This window comes from Haliaeetus leucocephalus, unplaced genomic scaffold, assembly GCF_000737465.1.
Source record: "Haliaeetus leucocephalus isolate CR32 unplaced genomic scaffold, Haliaeetus_leucocephalus-4.0 Scaffold763, whole genome shotgun sequence".
NCBI lineage: Eukaryota > Metazoa > Chordata > Aves > Accipitriformes > Accipitridae > Haliaeetus > Haliaeetus leucocephalus.
In genome coordinates this window covers 1,031,933-1,050,209 of record NW_010973199.1, presented here as the reverse complement: position 1 = coordinate 1,050,209, position 18,277 = coordinate 1,031,933, and the positions used below count along the sequence as shown (strand labels likewise).

At 36.6% G+C, this 18,277-nt stretch overlaps 1 protein-coding gene across 1 annotated transcript in view; it reads left to right on the top strand.

Moving 5' to 3' along the window:
- Window positions 1–18,277, top strand: part of IL17REL (interleukin 17 receptor E-like) — a 46,859-nt gene that overhangs the window by 27,819 nt on the left and 763 nt on the right. Inside the window, exons 6-15 of the mRNA XM_010581270.1 lie at window positions 1,203–1,247; window positions 2,088–2,227; window positions 2,391–2,462; window positions 4,698–4,752; window positions 8,024–8,187; window positions 10,521–10,565; window positions 11,228–11,285; window positions 11,624–11,769; window positions 15,466–15,523; window positions 17,983–18,037. Coding sequence (XP_010579572.1) covers window positions 1,203–1,247; window positions 2,088–2,227; window positions 2,391–2,462; window positions 4,698–4,752; window positions 8,024–8,187; window positions 10,521–10,565; window positions 11,228–11,285; window positions 11,624–11,769; window positions 15,466–15,523; window positions 17,983–18,037 — 838 coding nt within the window. The remainder of the gene's footprint in view (window positions 1–1,202; window positions 1,248–2,087; window positions 2,228–2,390; window positions 2,463–4,697; window positions 4,753–8,023; window positions 8,188–10,520; window positions 10,566–11,227; window positions 11,286–11,623; window positions 11,770–15,465; window positions 15,524–17,982; window positions 18,038–18,277) is intronic.

Sequence of the window (18,277 nt, the reverse complement as noted above, 5' to 3'; positions counted from 1 at the left end):
GAACAAAATGTAAAGAAATTTCTTTTTACTTTCATTAGCTAGCTGTTCTATTGCTGGTTTTCATGTAACTGGATAAGATAAGGTAGCACTTTTCCATGTTTTGGGGGTAAAATACCTGCCATATGCATATAAAAATAGATTCAGCACTGTGGTCTGACCAAGATACAGTGTGGCTAGTGGAGATAAGTGCACCAAATGGTGGTGCAAAAAATGAAATGAGACTCCTTGTTTGATCCAGTGCCTGGGATTGTCCTGCCTTCCCATCTCCAGAGCCTGTTGGTGGGTGGCTCTTTCCCTTGCCCCTTGGTACAGTATCATCCCTTGCACACAGTATCAGACACATAGTGTCTGTTTCATGCTTTCATAGAAGTAAAGCCTTTTTGTATTTAAAAAGCCTTTTGTTTTCTTGATAAACCCCAATTCACTATTGAAGTAGATACGTACTTTGTGAATAAAGAGGGGGGAAAATAACATTCTATAAAGCCCACTTTTAAGACACTTTACAAGGGTGAGTAAACAAGGAAATATTTCTCTGTGAAAAAGAACTATGTGGGGAAATGAGAGAAAAGTGCTGCTCTAATACCGAGTTAAGCAAGGAAAGGTGCAAACAGTAAGCAGCACATTATGAGCTGATTTAGTGTTCTTAAATTAAGATTTAAGTTTTGGAGATACAAATACTCGATATTAATTCTGAAAGTGTTACCTGGCCTCTAATTCTGGTAAGCTTCCTGGGAGCTAAATAGGGTGTTTCTTTCTAAGCCTAGAGTAGAGTCAGAATAGCAAAAATACACAGTTGTTTATAACAGAGTAATAAGCCTGGTAAACAACAGGAGTAGCTTTCAAAGAAAGAATAACTGAAATTGTTATTATGATTATTATTACTTAAATTATTGTTAGGTACTAGGTAAAGAAATGCAATGTTATATCCTAGACTGCCACCTTAAACTGCTGATGAGGTTTTCCAGTAGAAACCCCACACTGATGAGATAGCTTCTTAAGGCAAGTTGTGATATAATCTCTGTTTGTAGCAAGGGTGCTTTTCTTTTTTTGCTGTTTATCTAGCACTGGATGTAAATCTGCCTTTAAAAAGTGGTATTAGAGACCAGTTTCCTGTTGGGAAGCTATTGGATAATTTGGCAGTTTATTTACACAGTTATATAAATAAAGCAGCACTGAAGAAAACTCTGGCTTTTATTTTGCAGATTGCAGAAACAGTGATGTGGGAAAATATATTCCAGCTTGTTCAGGTGAGCTGATCTTATATACAGCTTAAAGCTGTGAGATATTTCTGGTGACCTATACAAAGATATGTTTTCAGAGCTGAATAAGCAGGGAAAAAAATGATGATTTAGAACTGCCACTACTTATAATTACCGTGTAGTTGATAGGTAATGTCCTGGAAAATGTGTTTCTTTATATTGACTTGGAAATGCTAGAGAGCAGATATGTCAAACATATTGACAACCTACTTAATGCTTAAAATTTTGGAAATGGGTTTGTGTCCTTTTCATGCGCTTCGGATGGCTGGTTTTATATTTTGCCTATAGACAGATCTCATAAACAGATTGAAATTAATTTGCCAAACTGCTATCCTGATTTTGGCATACCCATGAATATATAAAAAAGGAAACATCCCCCCACATATTGTATTTGTCTAACATAGTTGCACATATTCTCTATGAAAGGAAGTTGCAACCTTGGGATAATCAGCTTTTGTAGTAGTATTAGTGTGTATATTTCAAATATTTGTACATGAACTACATAAGATTTCAAGTACTAAGGCTGAGGTAAAATCAGTAAGTGTCCTAGTCTCTCAGTATTGCCAGTGCTAATTTAAAACTGAATAATGTTGAGATTTATTCTCATTAAAATTATTATGTGTCATAAAATAAGAATACCTTTAGGAGTATCAGGATATAAAAAGAATTAATTCAAACATCCTAGGTAAGAATCTATAGAAGTTGAATTTCATCTCCATCAAGTTATGAAATACATTCTGTATGTTTTCTAAAGAAATAACAAAATAGAAATAATAAAGTAATAAAGGAACAGATGTGATAATTTCATGCTTGAGTTTTCTTTTTCAGCTGGGCAGTTTGATTATAATGTAGACAGGGCAAGGAAAATTATATCAGTGAATGTATCCAACTTTCTTCGAGATCAAGATTATTATGTTCGCCTGTGCCACAAATGGTTTACCTGTGAAGATGTAGGGGCATTTGCTGTGGTGAGTTAAAGCTCAGAGCAATTTGTTGAACTGGTGGGAGGTGACTTGTAGGTAGAAGTGGTCATTGAGGGCATAGTTATAGGAAACGGCCTTCTATATCTTCATGTAGCTTTACTAAAAGTCTTTTACTGTCCTGGATTCATGACCATCTTTTTCATTTCAGATAAAAGGGAAGGAATCTTTAAAATCAGTTTCTCTGAAATATTCTCAGCTACTCCCTTGTCTTTGCATTGAGGTAATACAATCTGGAATTTGGTATATACTTGTGTTTCTGATTAAAGAAATTTATCTGGGATTTGTGCTAAGAAAGGAGGAAAAATCTGTAGAAAAAGGCTTTAGACCTAAGTTTTTCACTAAGGCTTGTCTGACCTTATGATTATGTAAATGTGGAAGAGATTTTTTAGGAAACACTAATTAAAACGTGGAGATAAGAAGAAAATGGGATACAATTTACATTAATTTATGGAAAGTATTGTGTAAGATTAATTTGACTGATTTTTATAAGCAATGAAAAGACAGAAAATTTAATCTGAATTTCAGCATAGCATTTGATATAGTACTGCATGAGAAATGAAAAGAGGAATTGAGGAAGCTGGGAGCGAGAACAAGATTTGTATGGTAGATAATGCCTAGGCTAACTCGACTACTCCTGTTGAATGGGGCTGTGCTAGTAGGAAGGTTATTTAAGGATCACGCTTAGAGCGGTTCTTATATAAATGTTTTCAGCAATGACATGGACACAGAAGGTGGGAACGTGTTAATGAGATTTGCTGATAATACAGTTGAGAGGTGTAATCAAAATGGAAGAGGGTCAGGATAACTGGAAGAGACTAGAGATCTTCATATGTGAAATAACTAAAGGAGGATGAAGTATAACATATGAAGTGCAAGTTCATACACTTACTCTAATAAAAAGAATTCTTGCTGTAAGATGCGAGTCCTCATTTAGAAATAACAGTGGAAGAAAAAAGATCAGGGTCTAATAGTTCATCACAGGATGATTAAACTAACATGCTTACATGATGTAAACGTGAACGAAGGTCTAGTGGGTTAGATTATTCCAAGCTAACAGGAAAGTATCGGCAAGGCCTTTGAAATACTGTAGGCAATTCTTGTATCCATATTCAAGAAAGGTTAATTCAAATGGAAGATGTACATAAAAAATCTAGAATGGTTGGGGAATGGAGAGACTGTCTTATAAAGGAGATTCAAAGAACATGTTTTCATTAGCCTGGTAAAACACATGCAAAGAGAAACTATGTTTGTTATCTAAATACAGATAAGAAGGGTCACTTATAAGGAAAAAGAACAGATATTTTTTAAGCTAAAGCCATTCTTGCCACAAGAATGAAGGGGGATAAACTTCATTCCATGAATATATTCAGGATAGCTACAGATTTTTTTCTGATAATCTGAGAAGTGAGATTTTGGAATATCTTTCATAAAAACAAATAAAAAGTCATCAAACCAATTTAAAATTATCTTGGTAAAATATAAAGATACTATGTGAACCTAGTTTCTCAGTGAATTTTGGGGTAGGATTTACCTTGCCTATTAAAATACCTAAATGTAGATGTCCAGATGTAGATATCTACATTTGAATTAGATGTCCAAACTCTTATAGTCAATAGAGATCTAGTAAATGCAGTCAATTACTCAACTGACCAAATGTAGATGGCTATTTTGGGATGCGCTGGATAGCACTGTAGACTCCACTGGCTACATTGGCTAGATCTTTGTATGGCTACTGTAATAGTAACTTGGGCACTTTAATCACACTCAGATATGTACATTGTAAGCACCTAAAATCAGATACCTTAATATGCGAGTTGAACCACAAGGTCTCTTCCAAGCCTAAGGATTTTTTTTATTCCACTCTGAAAGGTATGAGGTCACTGGAAAGATGTTATTCCTCTCAGCATATACACAGAGAATTCCACAATACAATTGCTGAGCAAAAGATGGGGACTGTGAGTAACACAAACGTTTGCACGTGAATCTAAATAATTAGGGTATAGTAACAGCCATGCACATATACTTGTAGATTGGGTTAAGTGTTAGTCCTCAGATTTTAAGGATACATCCTTTACCGTTACAAAGGCCAGGAGATCTGATGTGATTCTTGAATGTCTTTTGATATCCCTAGAAAGTAATGACACTGTAAGAAACTTAATGAAAATCAAACCGGAAGATTTTCTAAATGAAATTGGGCTAAATATATGACTCAGAAATAGTAGGGATATAGTGTTAAAAGGAATCACCTTAGTTCAACAGCTCCTATCCCCCTAATGATGAACAATAATATAGGTATCTAGTGCAACACATCCTTTTAAAAAACTATTTCCAAAGCTTTCTAATAAACATAGCATCTTTATCTTTGGTGGAAAGGTGTTCTGTCATATTATGTCTGAAATTTTAAAACCTAGTGTATCTGAGAATCTCTAGCTAATGGCCACTTTTTGGGTTGTAGGGTTGGCTGGCAATTCCAGATGCAAGGAGGATACAACTTTGCCCCTTTGAAAATGGCAAGTACTGTGCGATTACTCTTTATATGAGTGATTTTCAGCAGCTCCAGTAGTATGTCGCAATTTGAAATTCATCTAAGGTGAAAACCATAGATTGCAAAACTTCAAGGAAATTATCATACTGTGGGTAGATGAAATAACTTACTTTCAGACCATACTGTTCACCAAATTTATGCCAATATAAGCACTAAGTAACTTTCTAGTCATTTCCCACATTTTCTTAAGTCACACACAAACTGGCCAGAAGGAAGAAAAGCCACTGAGGTCAGCTTTGAAATGCTTATGTGAGAAGAAGGCTTCAAGGAGAGATTTGAAGAAGGTGTCCGAAATCTAACTTAAAGGAAGAAATAGGGACTTGAAAAAGTTATACATTTGACTGCATATGGGAGTTCCCATACTTAATGGGAAAATATTCACACAAAGTGTTCCAGCAAAGTCAGAGTTTGGTCTAAGATGACAGTTGAAAAAGAAATTGTCATATTACATAGGGTTTTAGTGAAAGTTTTACCAGACAGATAGAAAAAAGCATGGGCTGAAAAAGTGTTTTATTGTGTTAAGTCCAACATAAGTACAACAATATTTTTTCCCCAGACTATGCTAAAAAGCCCATTAAGGGATTTTAGTATTTGATTTAAAAAAAGAAAACAACCTTGAGAGAGAATAAAAACACCAACCCATAACAGTGCATCCAAACTCCATTAAACTGCATAGACATTCACTGCAATCCTTTCACATTCTTGCAGGGCCAATACATTTGTGTTAAAATGGAAGCAATTTCCTCTTTCGTAAGCCCAGCCTTCATTTCTGGTTTATTTTATTGTGGCAGAATGCATTGTTTGTGACACTACCATTCCTTTGTAGCAATGGAAGGCAGTTTGACTAAATAAAAAGTGATTTTTTTTTAAATCTATTTATGCAATGGACAGCACTTACAAGAATGCTCAAGCTCTGTCTGTAGCTATGTCTATGTCATGTAGTCAGATCTGTCTTCAAGGTCATAAAAGCAAAGCCTGTTGGCCATCTGCAGTATGAAGTCCTAACCTCTATTCTTAGTAGCTGTTCAGCCTGAGGCTGGATCTCATGGGGCACAGGTTGTTTTCTTCCAAGTTTTCTCCTAGCTCTACCTATTTCCTGTGCTTGGAATGGTTATGCTTTCCAAGTGCAGGAAATTGGGCTCATTAATCCCATGATTCCTTCCTTTCTTCTGTATTCTGCTTCTTTTCCTTCCCTTCCTACTGCAGTCATTCTGCTCCCTGATGCCACTGAATCAGGACTACAGGGATAGCTGAAGCATATGATACAAAGCTTTATGTAGTAAGAGGAAAGGCAGTATGTGCTTTGGCACACTGAAGCTCTTGAAGCTTATTTTTGTCCATTTAGGAAGTTCCAGTGGACAATTACAATTGAAAACTTAACTTACAGCTTTGATAAGGAAGCGAAGATGGGAAATACTGTTTCACAGCTATACTTTTTGTTTGCTCAACTATCCTCCTTGCAGGAATCTCAGGCAATTTTTTAGACTGTAGCACCCAGCTATTCAAGTATATAGGGAGTTCCAGCTTTTAAGCCACATTATTTTCTATTTAAATCTTTCTTTTTCCTAAGTGACAGCTCTGCTGGAATATCTGAAGTAGATTGGTTCTCTTTTTGGCTCATTTATCATTGATGTAATAAAATTGGGATTATAGAATAAGTTCTGTGGTAGGAGGTAATTAACAGTTGTGTATCAGAAAGAAGCTACTCTATGTAATAACTGTTTTGGGTTAATGTAACTAAGAGAAGAAAAAAAGGAAAAAAGAATGTCTATTGGTTAGTAAACAATGTAATTATATGAGACTGAAGATGAATGAGCATCTTTATTATGATGTAAATAAGTAGATCCCATATAGGAGTAAAACAGAAGGAAAGTAAGTCAGGTAATAAGTCAATGAGCAGGCCTGGAAACAAACCTGAGAAGTCTTAATTGTGTGCTAGTCTCTTAACTATTAGGATTACACTTATGTTATATCTACATGATTACAGACTCCTATAACATTTAAAATGTAGCTGTGAAAAATGTCAGAACTGTTGGGACTTTGCAATCAGGTTAAATATTCTCTAAACATTAGCTTTATAGAACATGTCCATTTATTAAAAAGAGCATTTTTTAAAAAGAATCAAAATTTCTAGCAGTTTTTTTAAAACAATAAAAATTTCCACTTCATAGAAAGTTTCAGTATTTTGATATATACACATTGGGACACAAAGTTAAGACAGCAAGAGGCTTGGCAGAATTAAAGGGTCTGGAAGGTTTCTATTAGAAAACATCAAAAGGTTTTAATTCAGGACATTTCTGAGAGAAGCAATATCAATAGGAATTGTTGTTATGCTTGATGTTAGTTGAATTTGGACACTGTGCTTCACTTTGCTATGTTTTCTAGTCATGGGTATTGTTTGTTCACTCCTCTTGAACATCCAACTGGCCACGTTTTCAAGTTTTTTCTTCACAAATAGTTGCAGAAATATATTTTTCTCCTACTTCTGACTATTAGACAAATGTAAGAAAAGAAAGTCAGTATGAAGTGACTAATTTGACCAATCAAATAAATAAGACAGATTTTATTTTATAACAGTGTCTATTTAGGATATCCCCAAATATATGTTGACTAGCTCTGAAATTATGGTTTGCCCAGTATGCATAGAAAGAAGATTATATAAATGCTGTAGAAAAATTATTTATTGTGAATGACTTGTACAGCTTTGTTTACTATTGGAGTTCTTGATATTCAGCCAAAGGCCTGAATTTATCTTCTTATATGTACATTGTGTGCATTTAAGTCCTACACAAGACACACAGAATCGTCTCCAATACCATCTCCAGTCGCTAATGTATGGCTTCATTCCAGTTTACTATACACAGTTAACAGACGGTTCTTGGTTAGGAATTTGCTTGCGTTACACTCCCCCTGTGATTGATGGGCAGAGAATGAACTTCCAGGAGCTTGTGCAGCCTGGTTAAGAACCCTAGTGATGCCTATCTATCACCGTAGTGAGAGACTGGTAAGACTAAGCTCTCAGGCTGAGTACCTCTGGTAAATGCCAACACTTTGGTGGGATGAATTAAAGTTTTACACTGTTACAGCGTGAAACACTGCAGTTCTGATTGTTGAAATGACAAAGAAATGGAAAAGCAATGCTTTTGGTTTTAAGCACATGTGTAGGTTCCAGATTTATGAACAATTTTGATTCATTTTTAGACATCTTGAATAATATTTCGACTCTTTGTGTACAGATACGAAGGCGCTATGGGATAATATTGTTTATAACCCAGCAACACAAACCCTAGCTTGGGAGCCAGCCTGTCCTGTGCTTGTCATGGTTAACCTATGCAGGTTAATGAAGTCTAACGACCACTGTGAAGATATACAAAACTCTTCCAAAAATTCTCCTGAGAAAGTAAGAGCTATGCAGATTTATTCGAACTGTGAGATTGAAGGCCATCACCAAAGACATAATGTGAAGAGCTAGACTTTGGAATAAGAGCATTTGCAGATTCCTCTCTTCTTCTCTGATACTTAAGACTATTCATAATCACAGTCTGTTCTTGTACACTAACCACACGATTTATTCAAAATGCTCACTGACTCACTATTAAGAAATAAAAAGTGGAAATGACTGTGAAGCTAGTAATGTTTGCTAAATTCTTTGGGGTAAATAGGGTCTGCTTTTCATTTATAGTAAAGGCATGATTCATCTGCCCTGACTTTGTTGTCTAAAAGATAGGTGTTCAAGCCAATGCTGTTCGTGTCAGATTCCCTTTAAAGTAAGTGAAACAGACAGATTGGGAGGACAACTCTTCTCATCTGAAGATAGGCATGTAAGAAAGGTTGGAGGGATTTCTGTCTGAAGGTACCTCTTTCTTTTCACTGACTATCACAATAATTGTGATTAGATCAGATTTGGGTATTTAACATTCAGACACTGAAAATGTAAGTGAGATGAACCTAAATCTCTTTAAATATTACTGGAGACATAATGGTACTTTGGTAGGGCACAATTGTTTTGTACTTTATTAAGGTCTCTTTGAAGTACCTTCCTCAACCTGGTCCAATGTCCTGAAATTGTGGGTGTTGATGTGTTGGGTCCCTCAGTTTTTCCAGCACTTATGTTCTAAAGTTAAAAAGGGTTTTCATTGCTTGTATCTTGAGCTGCTTAATACTTCAATCTGAAGTCTCATGACACTGAATGCACTGGAGTTATGAGGTTGGTTAGAATTCTGGCTTTTGTCTTGAAAAGTAGGTTTCAGGCTTTTCCGATTTTGGAGAGAAGCCAGTAAACTTGAGGTAACAACTGAAAAGGCAAATAAAATCAAATACAAATTCTTAATTTTTGAAACTTTATGACTGTTATTCTAATGACATGATTTGGGGGGGGTTGACTCAAGATTGTTGGATGCTTTTTTGATTAGGAACTCCTGGCCAAGTGTTCAGTGATTGTTCAGATTCACCATTTTATGGGTTTCAGCAAAGCTCTGATCTTGCAAAACCAAATATATTTAATTTTACACATGTGAGTCATCCCTGTGGGATTTGTCATCTGCTGACAACAAGCACAACTCATTGCTTGCAGGAGAGGGAAAAAAAAAGAAAAAAAAAGCCTAAAATGAGGTTTGGCTGGTAATGGTCATATCTATTACCCAGAACACAATCCAAGATTAGTTTATTACAGGCAATGAGTGTTCTCCTGTATTTACTCATTGCATTTAATGGCTGAATGTTAATATTCATGGACAGAATGAATTTTCCCTTTTTTTCTAATTAATCCTAAAAGTTTTGATATTGAATTTGGTCCATTTATTGTACCGTAACCTCGAAAAACATCTCTATAGTGTGCTGGAGACTACTGCAGAGATTCCTCAGGTAGTGCTGGCTCCCCCAGTAAATCCACACAATGCTGGATGCTCTAATACTATGCACATGTACTAACTTAGGCCCAAAAGCTATATAACTCTTATCTCTAATTAGGCTGGGGCTTTCTCTGTCAGTGGCAATGCTCCGTATCTCACTGGACTCTTAGAGAACTATCTTCTGTGACCCTATTGTAGACATACCTGAGGACATCCATTATGATCTTCTCAAAAAAGTTGCAGGGAAGAGGTGTTTGGTCATGATGCAGTGTGTTATGCTTAGTCACTTGAGCAACAGTGTTTATTTAAGAAAGATCACTTACATGGGTAGTAATTGTTTATATGAGACAAGGCTTTTTATGGTGAAGTCCTTGAAGGGTAAACAGTTGTTAATCAAGAAAGCAACATTTTGTAGGTCACTTAAGTGGATGTCTAAAATGCAGTCTACATTTAAGTCTTTTCTGGAATAGGGATATGGAAAAATGAAAATTTCTGAACTGAAGGTGGATCAACATTTTTGGGTGTATGCTTAAATGTTCTTCTGAGTTGTTGATGAGTGGTAAATAAGGGACTGAAACAAGGTGACTGTGTAATCAGAATTTTGCACAGAAGCCACCATAGAATCAATTAATTTAGCTCTAATGGGTCAGACTGACTATAAAAAAAGTTACATGTTACAAATAAAAAGAAGCAAATTATTCAGTAATCCAAAGTAGCGGTTGTTTCTATTCTTATTATTTTATGTGATTAACTTTCTGGAATGTTTATAAAGTAGACAAAGCAGTTCCTTTCTCAGTAATCAAATAATGAAAATTTTGGGTAACTGATTTTGTGAAACTAGTTAATGAAACTAGCTAATGCTGAGTGCTTTCCTTTCAAGCAGGTTAAATATTCTCGTGTGGACACTCACCCAAGACTTTGCATGAAGGTAAAGGGATTTCTTTATAAAACACTTATTAACCGCCCTCTTTCTGTCAGCTCTAAAAAAATTAGTTGCTAATGTTCTTTAGGTTCAGTATTTTGTTTCATAGCTCTGATGAATGGGAAGTAAGAATAAAGGAAATGTGAAAGATTAGATTAAAAGGAGGTTCTTTGGAAGTGCAGCAGCAATGATAGATAGGACATAGGTCAGATTGTGCCCTCTGTTTTTTGTGCTTAGGAAAAGCAGGGCAAAAAATGTTTTAGGTCAATGCAAACTTTGAAGCATGCACTAAACTTAATGTATAACGTTTTCCATATTAAATATTTGATAATAAAAATGATCAATACACTACATTTACTGGAGTACCTTTTATTTTTCTAGTCGAGAAAAAAACGCCACATAAGGCTAATGTAGGCATATTATTGTTTTCTTTTAGGTTACTTTTAAGTTAGTGTAGCTACATGTTTCTGTAAAATATGCATGTCTATAAATACCTAAAGAATTGGGGGACCTAATTTAAATCAAGGGTTAGAAGATACCGTAGAGCAGGAAAGCTGTGAATTCACCTTCTGCAACTTTCTGGAATGCACTGATCATCTCTAGTTGAATCTGTAGCCACAGATTGAAATTGAAAATCCAGTTTTCCTAACAGATTTCTCTGCTTTCAGTTTACAACCAAGCAAGGCTCTTGGGTTAAATGTCCATTTGCTCATGGAGAATTTCCAGGTAAGTATATTTTTTTAATTACATAATATTAAATTGTGAATAATATTTAAATTGGTCACAAGATATGAGCCTTCTCCAGTAAGCAAGTGAGATGGGTTCACATCACTGTAGCTTGTAAATTATGGCAAAGAGATCTGACAGCTTGTTACTTCTATGAATCCCCACTAAATCAAGTGTTTATCAGCATAAAAAGTAACTTATAGGAATCAAAATAATTACTTGCATATCATTTGATGGCACTTAACTAAGTAAAAAGGCTTTTATTTTAGATATAACAATTTAGAATATAATATATGGTCCCTGTATGTCTAAAAGTAAGTCTTTTCCCCTAATATCAGCTTGGAAAATGAGAACTGCTATAGCTGCAGAACAAATACAAGTTTTCTTCACATCCCAAACCAAGGCACAATTCTCAGTGCTTGTGTGTAACAGGACGCAGCTGGCTTCATGTGAATCTGTTGGGATGCACCATTCAGTCTCTGTGGTTTGTATATATTATTTCTTAAACATTGTAAGACTTTTAAACATATCTAACTGCATTAATTTATTATTCCATTTATTGCTCTGCAGCTTGAAAGCATTAGTAAACCCATCCATGTACGTATTGGAACAATTACTGGAACATTTTTAAAGCATGTAGTTCTAATTCTGATCTCGCACCGAAGCAAGAAATAAATAAAGATCCTGAAGTCAAATGAGTCACATCAAAGGAAGTGACTATTGAGTGGAACCTTAATATTGTTTTAACATCATTTTTGCAGTGTATTTGTAGTATGTATATAGCAATTGTTACTGTTATATTTCATATGTGGGTCACTGATACAGCTGACCTAGCAAATCTCACATCATGAAATGTAAGACTTGAGGCAAAAATCCATGATGATCTTGAGCCATTATAAATCTCTCAGCTGCCAAAACAAACTCAACACACAAAAAAGGTAAGTTTTCCGCCAAATTAGCTTTTTGAGCAAGCTGACTGTGTGACTACACAACTGCTTCTTCCAGCAAAGTGGGGGGAAAGAGGAAAATGATTATGGGAGGGTGAGATTTCTGTTTCGGGCAGCAGCTAGTCATGAAATGGGAGCCTTATTCCTCTCTTGCAACTAAGCCTATATTTCATACATTTTCAGTGCAGCACTGTGGCTTGCCCTTGCCCTTCAACCCTCCCTACCAGAGTTACCTTGTTGGCCTGGCTTGTGATCTACTGGAAAGCGGGGTCAAAGAGCAGAAGAGTGGCCATAGCATTATTTTTCAAATAGGAGAATATTAGAAGGATAGGACCTAGGAGCTGGAGCTACTAGGACCACCATGCTGAAAGGCATCTTGCTGGTTCAGCAGCCAGCTCCTCAGCAGCCTTATATCCACCCCTAAATGTGTTCTCCTGCTTTCTGCTCCACTGAACAGGTATATAAGGTGTCATATGATGGATTTTGAGAAAGTTGAGAAATCCAGATGTTGTGATTTCTGCTCTTATTCTTGACTGTGCCCATTGACTTCACTCTGCTGTAGGGGGATGTGCTTTAGAAGACACAAGCATGCTGTAGCTCCTATACCTGTCCTCTTTTTAGGATATATTCCAGCTGTACTTCTTTATTTATTTGCCACTGTATGCAGGTACATGCTGCAACTGTGACTTTTTGAAGTACCTCTGATGCTTTCAGTGTGCAGGGTGCACATACCAGGGGGTAGCTGACAAGCAGGCAGCTATGAATAAGGACTTCTTAAACTCGAAGGGGTGGACACTGAAAGCTGAATTTATTTTCTAATGAATCAGTTTAGGTCTTTATTACATCTCTGGTGCTGAATGTAACAGAGCAGCTGTTAAAAGCAATTTTCCAACTCGGCTTTGCTGCTCAAGCTGAGGACATGCTCAAGTGGAACATGATAACTGCTCCTGCAGGAGATCCCAGAGCTTAATAATCATGGGGAAAGGCCTGGGAAAAAACAGCTATCCTAATCAACACAGACCACAGAGGGCATTGGTGGCGCTATCAAAAGTCTGTCCTAATGGGGCAAGATATCTGGGGAAATGCTGTATTACTGGCAGAGATGGAAATCTGTACGGTAGAAGAGTTGTCAAACACTATGTTCAGTGAACACTTTAGAGTGGCACTTCCCTTCAGCTGGCTTATTTCACATAAAATCTGTGGAGTTTAGACTTTCTGGTTTTAAAGGTTCCCTGTGTGAGTTACTGAGTGAGAAGTGTAATGGTGGAGCACCAATAAATCACAACTAGGTATTGAAGTGTGTGTTTCATGAAGGGCACTGATGCATTTAAAAATGCTGTTTTCTTCCCTCTGGTACAAAGCTGTTATGTCCTCTGCTACTGTGACAGAATGGGAGCCCATATAAAGTTCCTGTCTCAACACCATGAGAAATATACACAAGGTTTTCGCCAAGGCTTAGCTCTGTGTTCTCAGAAACCAGTGTTCATTCTCTACCTAGTAATCCCTGTTCAGTCATGCTCAAAAAAGAACATATTCATCTAATTTGCCCCAAATTATTTTAGGAGTTTGCCACACTAAAGATAGCAGTGTAGGATTCATAGCTATTAGTGGAGTAACTAACATTATTTTGAGGAAAAACCATAAACAATCAAACATTAAGTGTCAGAACAGTAATTTAGGACAATTTTACCTTCAGGCCAAACTTGTTCTCAGCATACAATGTGATGGGAAATCCAGAAGAATTGTAAAGAAAGGGTCATTCATTCAAGTCATGTACACCAGGGAAAAGAAGTGAAGATGCTCATTGGCTAATGTGGTGTGGACAGCCACGGTGGGGAAGGTGTTCTGCCTTATGATGCTTTATAAAATGCAGCAACATTAGCCCTCTTCCTGTGCTGCCCAAATTGTGCTTGGCAAAACTACACTGGCTGCTTATGGTCATCGAGATCTGGGGATATCTCTGAAAGTAAATAACCTTCCATAATGAATATATACTTTATTAATTTTCTGACACAGTAGAACATGTAGCATTATTGGGAAATGAGCCAAAGAGCTGAAGAGACACAATACATTTTCATTGTTCCAGGGTATGGAAAATAATAGTTTTCAATTTTTTTCTTTTCATTAGGGAGATTCTGTATCAATCACTATGTCACAGGAAATGTGTGGGTCAACAATTTGCATTCAGGTATGTGTTTCGATTTTGCCAGGTACTCTGTACAAAATAAACAAATCATAAAAAAAAAAAAAGGCAAGCCAGCAGGCACTCTCACTGCTTTCTCCTCCCAGCCAAATCTGATTACTGTGTGAACGGAGTTGGCAAAGAGCGTTATTTATAGCTTGATGTGCTGCCACCATCTCTTGTTGAGATGACATTAATTAACAGAGAAGTTGCTCTCCATGATCTTGCTCCTTTGTCAGTGGCAGATAAAGGGATATCATCAGGAAATTGTTAATCCTGTCTTTATATGTTCCTTTGTAATAAAAAGTTCCAAGGTATCAAAAGATCCAAGTAAATCATAGATAAATTTTTCAAAAATTGACATTAGCTGGAAAAGGTTAGGCATATAGCAAACAGACAGTAAGTGCACAGTATGCTAGAATTAGCACTGCTGAAAGCAGAGCTGAGCAAGTTATTTCTGATATTTTTGCACACTATTTCTGTAGCTGAACTTTATTAAGACAACATTAGTAACAAATGAGCATGAAGCTGAGGTTTATTCCTCTCTGGAGTTAATGTTCTCAGCAGACACTGGGACAAGAGAGACTGACAGCTGGAGCTGCGAGGCTCCAGCAGCTGCCCTGGAAGGCCCTTGTCAGCTTCACTTTCTGCTGCTAGGAAGAAAGGGGCAAGATGAAAGTGAGATTGGCAAGAGGCTTCTGGGTAATGAGACTTGGTCTTCTTTCCCTAGTGAAAAATCAGATTTGATGGTAAAATTGATGTTTTCCTGCATAAATAATTTTATTTTTTAAATAAGACATTATCTGTCAGAATATGGTTCTTCCACCCCCGCCCCCCCGATCTGATTAGCTTTATAATTTAGAAACCTAACAGTGATTGCAACTCACTAAATATACACTAGACCAGCAGTCTCCTTATGCATTCATTTAAAAACAGATTTAAAAATGCAGTCATTTTAGTAAACTAATAAAGCAATCTCATTTTGTCAACACAAGTGTTTAGTAACAGTTCTGCTGAGAGGGGAATAAGCCTCAATTCTTTCTTTTAAAAGGGCTGGAGGACAGATGTAGATTATTCAGTTCCACTGCAGATCTGTGATATCCACTGTGGTAAGTATGAATGATAACAAAAGAAGAATTAGGTCTTCACTGTCTAGAAAAGAGCATCTCAGGCGAAGCGTGTTTTCATTGGGACTGAGGTGGGATTCACGACTGAATGTAGATGTCTGCATGTGAGCTACATGTGCTCAGCTTCCTTTATAGACAATGGACTCATATACTTCAACTACCTTTTAATTAGCTACTGCAAGGGCAGCTTGTGTGGCTGGCTGTTTTCTCCACTTCCTGGGTGAATTTTCCATCCTGTGCCAAGTTCTACGTGCCACACCTATATTTACCTTGCTGTCAGTACATGAGGTAACTAGTTGAAACCAATCCTTGGCAAGTAGGCACACAGTGCTGTCCTTGTAGTGATTGCAGCACAGCCCTACTGTTAATTCCCCACCTCTGCAAATGGGACAGTAGTACTTCACTGCAGAAGTACGGTGAGGATATTATTATGATTTGAGGTACACTCAGATACGCTCATGGAGTCAGAATACTCTGAAATCTCCAAGCCCTGAAAGTAAGGTGTTGTAGAAGTTAGTGAGTTCAGAGCGAACTAAGGCTGTGGGGTTTACAGTGAAAAGCGCAGGAGTGGTTTGACTAGTTTAGAACTAAAATGTCTAAAAAGAGTCAAACTGATTGAAGGCTCAATCTGAGCATTGCCAAAAAACACCTCCTCAAACCCACCCAAACAACCAACCTCCCCTCCCAGTTAATTGTAAACATAGTGATTCCTATGACAGGTTTTCTCTGTTGTTTAAAAATACTTGTCTGTTAACTACGGCTTCAGATTTGGAAGCGTGATACTATAAAGGAGGGAGCTTGAATCTGTAGTCTAAATGCAGTTCTCGGTGCAAGCACTTGCATAATGCTAGTTCAGGTTTCTTCTCCACTTAAAAACTCATAACAAGCCCACTCAAGGTGAATCAATTAAATAGAGTGTTGTGATTCATGTAGTCTGGATGCATATTCTTTATTCATATTTTCCTTTTAACAAAGGTTAAGGGTATGACAAAAGCATGTAAAATAATGAAAGGCTCCAGAGATGGCAGTTTTGGAATTTCCCTCTGCCTTATTGTAGGAGAGAATGGGTCTGTGTATTAAATGAAAATGGTGGAATACTGAAAACTGAGTAAAGAACTTTTGGGGCACAGTATTTGATTTAAATGTGGAACTTTGTCACAAGTTTTTGTTCTGATCAAGAATTTGTGGAGATTTAGAAAAATAGAGAAACTCTGTGCATATCAAGAATATCAGAACTGTAATACGTGATCACTATGTTTGTTGTATAGAGGGTACTAACCTCATGCTTCATGGATTCTGCCATACTTTATATTTTTGGAATAATGCAGTCCATATTAGTGGGTGGATAATTCCACCTCTGACAGCTGACCAAGAGGGGGTTCCCAAAACCTCCCTCTGAGGCAGATGGTACAGGTCAGTGTCAGAGTCGGGACATTGAACTAGGTGTGTTCAACTCATTACTGCAATTCCCGTGTTCTTAATGACTCATCAGGACCCATCAGCTGCTTGTCATGTGTAAGATTGTTAATGTAACAGTAATAGCATTACTACTAAGGACTTTTGTATTTTTAAATGCTTATTTTCTATAACAAAGATATTTTCTCAAGCACTAGCTTTTCAAAATCAGGAGATGATGAAAGTTTCTTAAAGACAGTGTCACCAAGGGTGATAATTCTTACACTGGGATGCTTGCTATTGTGCTTGAACCTAAGCTGTTAAGAAAAACAATCCACATAAAGATGAAGGGAATATTAAACCTAAGATTTGTCCATAATTTGTGACAATTTGGATTATACAAAATGTCAAAGTAAATGAGACATAGTCTTATAATGGCATAGTGAAAATATTTACTGCATATATGTTTGTAAAATAGAAATTTACATTGTTTTAAGTATCACTGTTAAAGATACCAAGCAGCATCAGTGTGTCCAAAAGAGCTGTGATGTTATGTTATTAAGATGTATTTTGTTACTCAGGACCAAGATTCCAGTGATGACAGTATCTATTATAAAAAAATCAGTGTAGCTAACCATCATGAAGGCTACTCCCTTTCCAGATGCAAGAAGAGTTTTGTGGCATGAAGAATGCATTATACTGCAATGCATTGCATTTTTCTATCAGTAGCTGTGCTTTGGAATTAAAGTGGCTTAGCCTTATTTGGTCTCCAGGGGATGGAAATGGGAAAATCTGGGTTTTCTTTCATTTAATAGCTTTGACTTAGAAATAAAACTTTGTGTTCTTTTGAAATTTTATTTTTCCTTTGGCCACTTTTCTGGATTCTGTTTAATGTAGCCAAATATTTTGAGACATTATTTCACCTATTAAAAAAGAAACTTCTCTGTTCTGAATGAAGGAATAATCCAAATCGGTTAATTTGAGAATAAATATGTGAACCGTAATGAAAACAAAATGGCAACCTACATTTGAACTTGTTTCTTCAGGTTTTTGTGGTCAGACATACAGTGATGGAAACTCAGCAAAGGCCATGACACACAGGTATCCATCCAATGAATAGTTTAAAACATCTTTGAGAGTTGATAGAGTTGCTAATCCTGAAAACATATAATTGTCCTCTCTAAAGAACAGAAGCAATGTCTGAGTAAATTTTGTACTAGCCAGCAGGAATATCAGGTTCCTATCTCTGCCCTTTCCTTGTCCCCACTGAAGACATCTCTTGCTTCTGTGCTTTCTCTCCTCTTGCTCTCTCTCTATTGCACCACAGTGCAGTCTGGCATC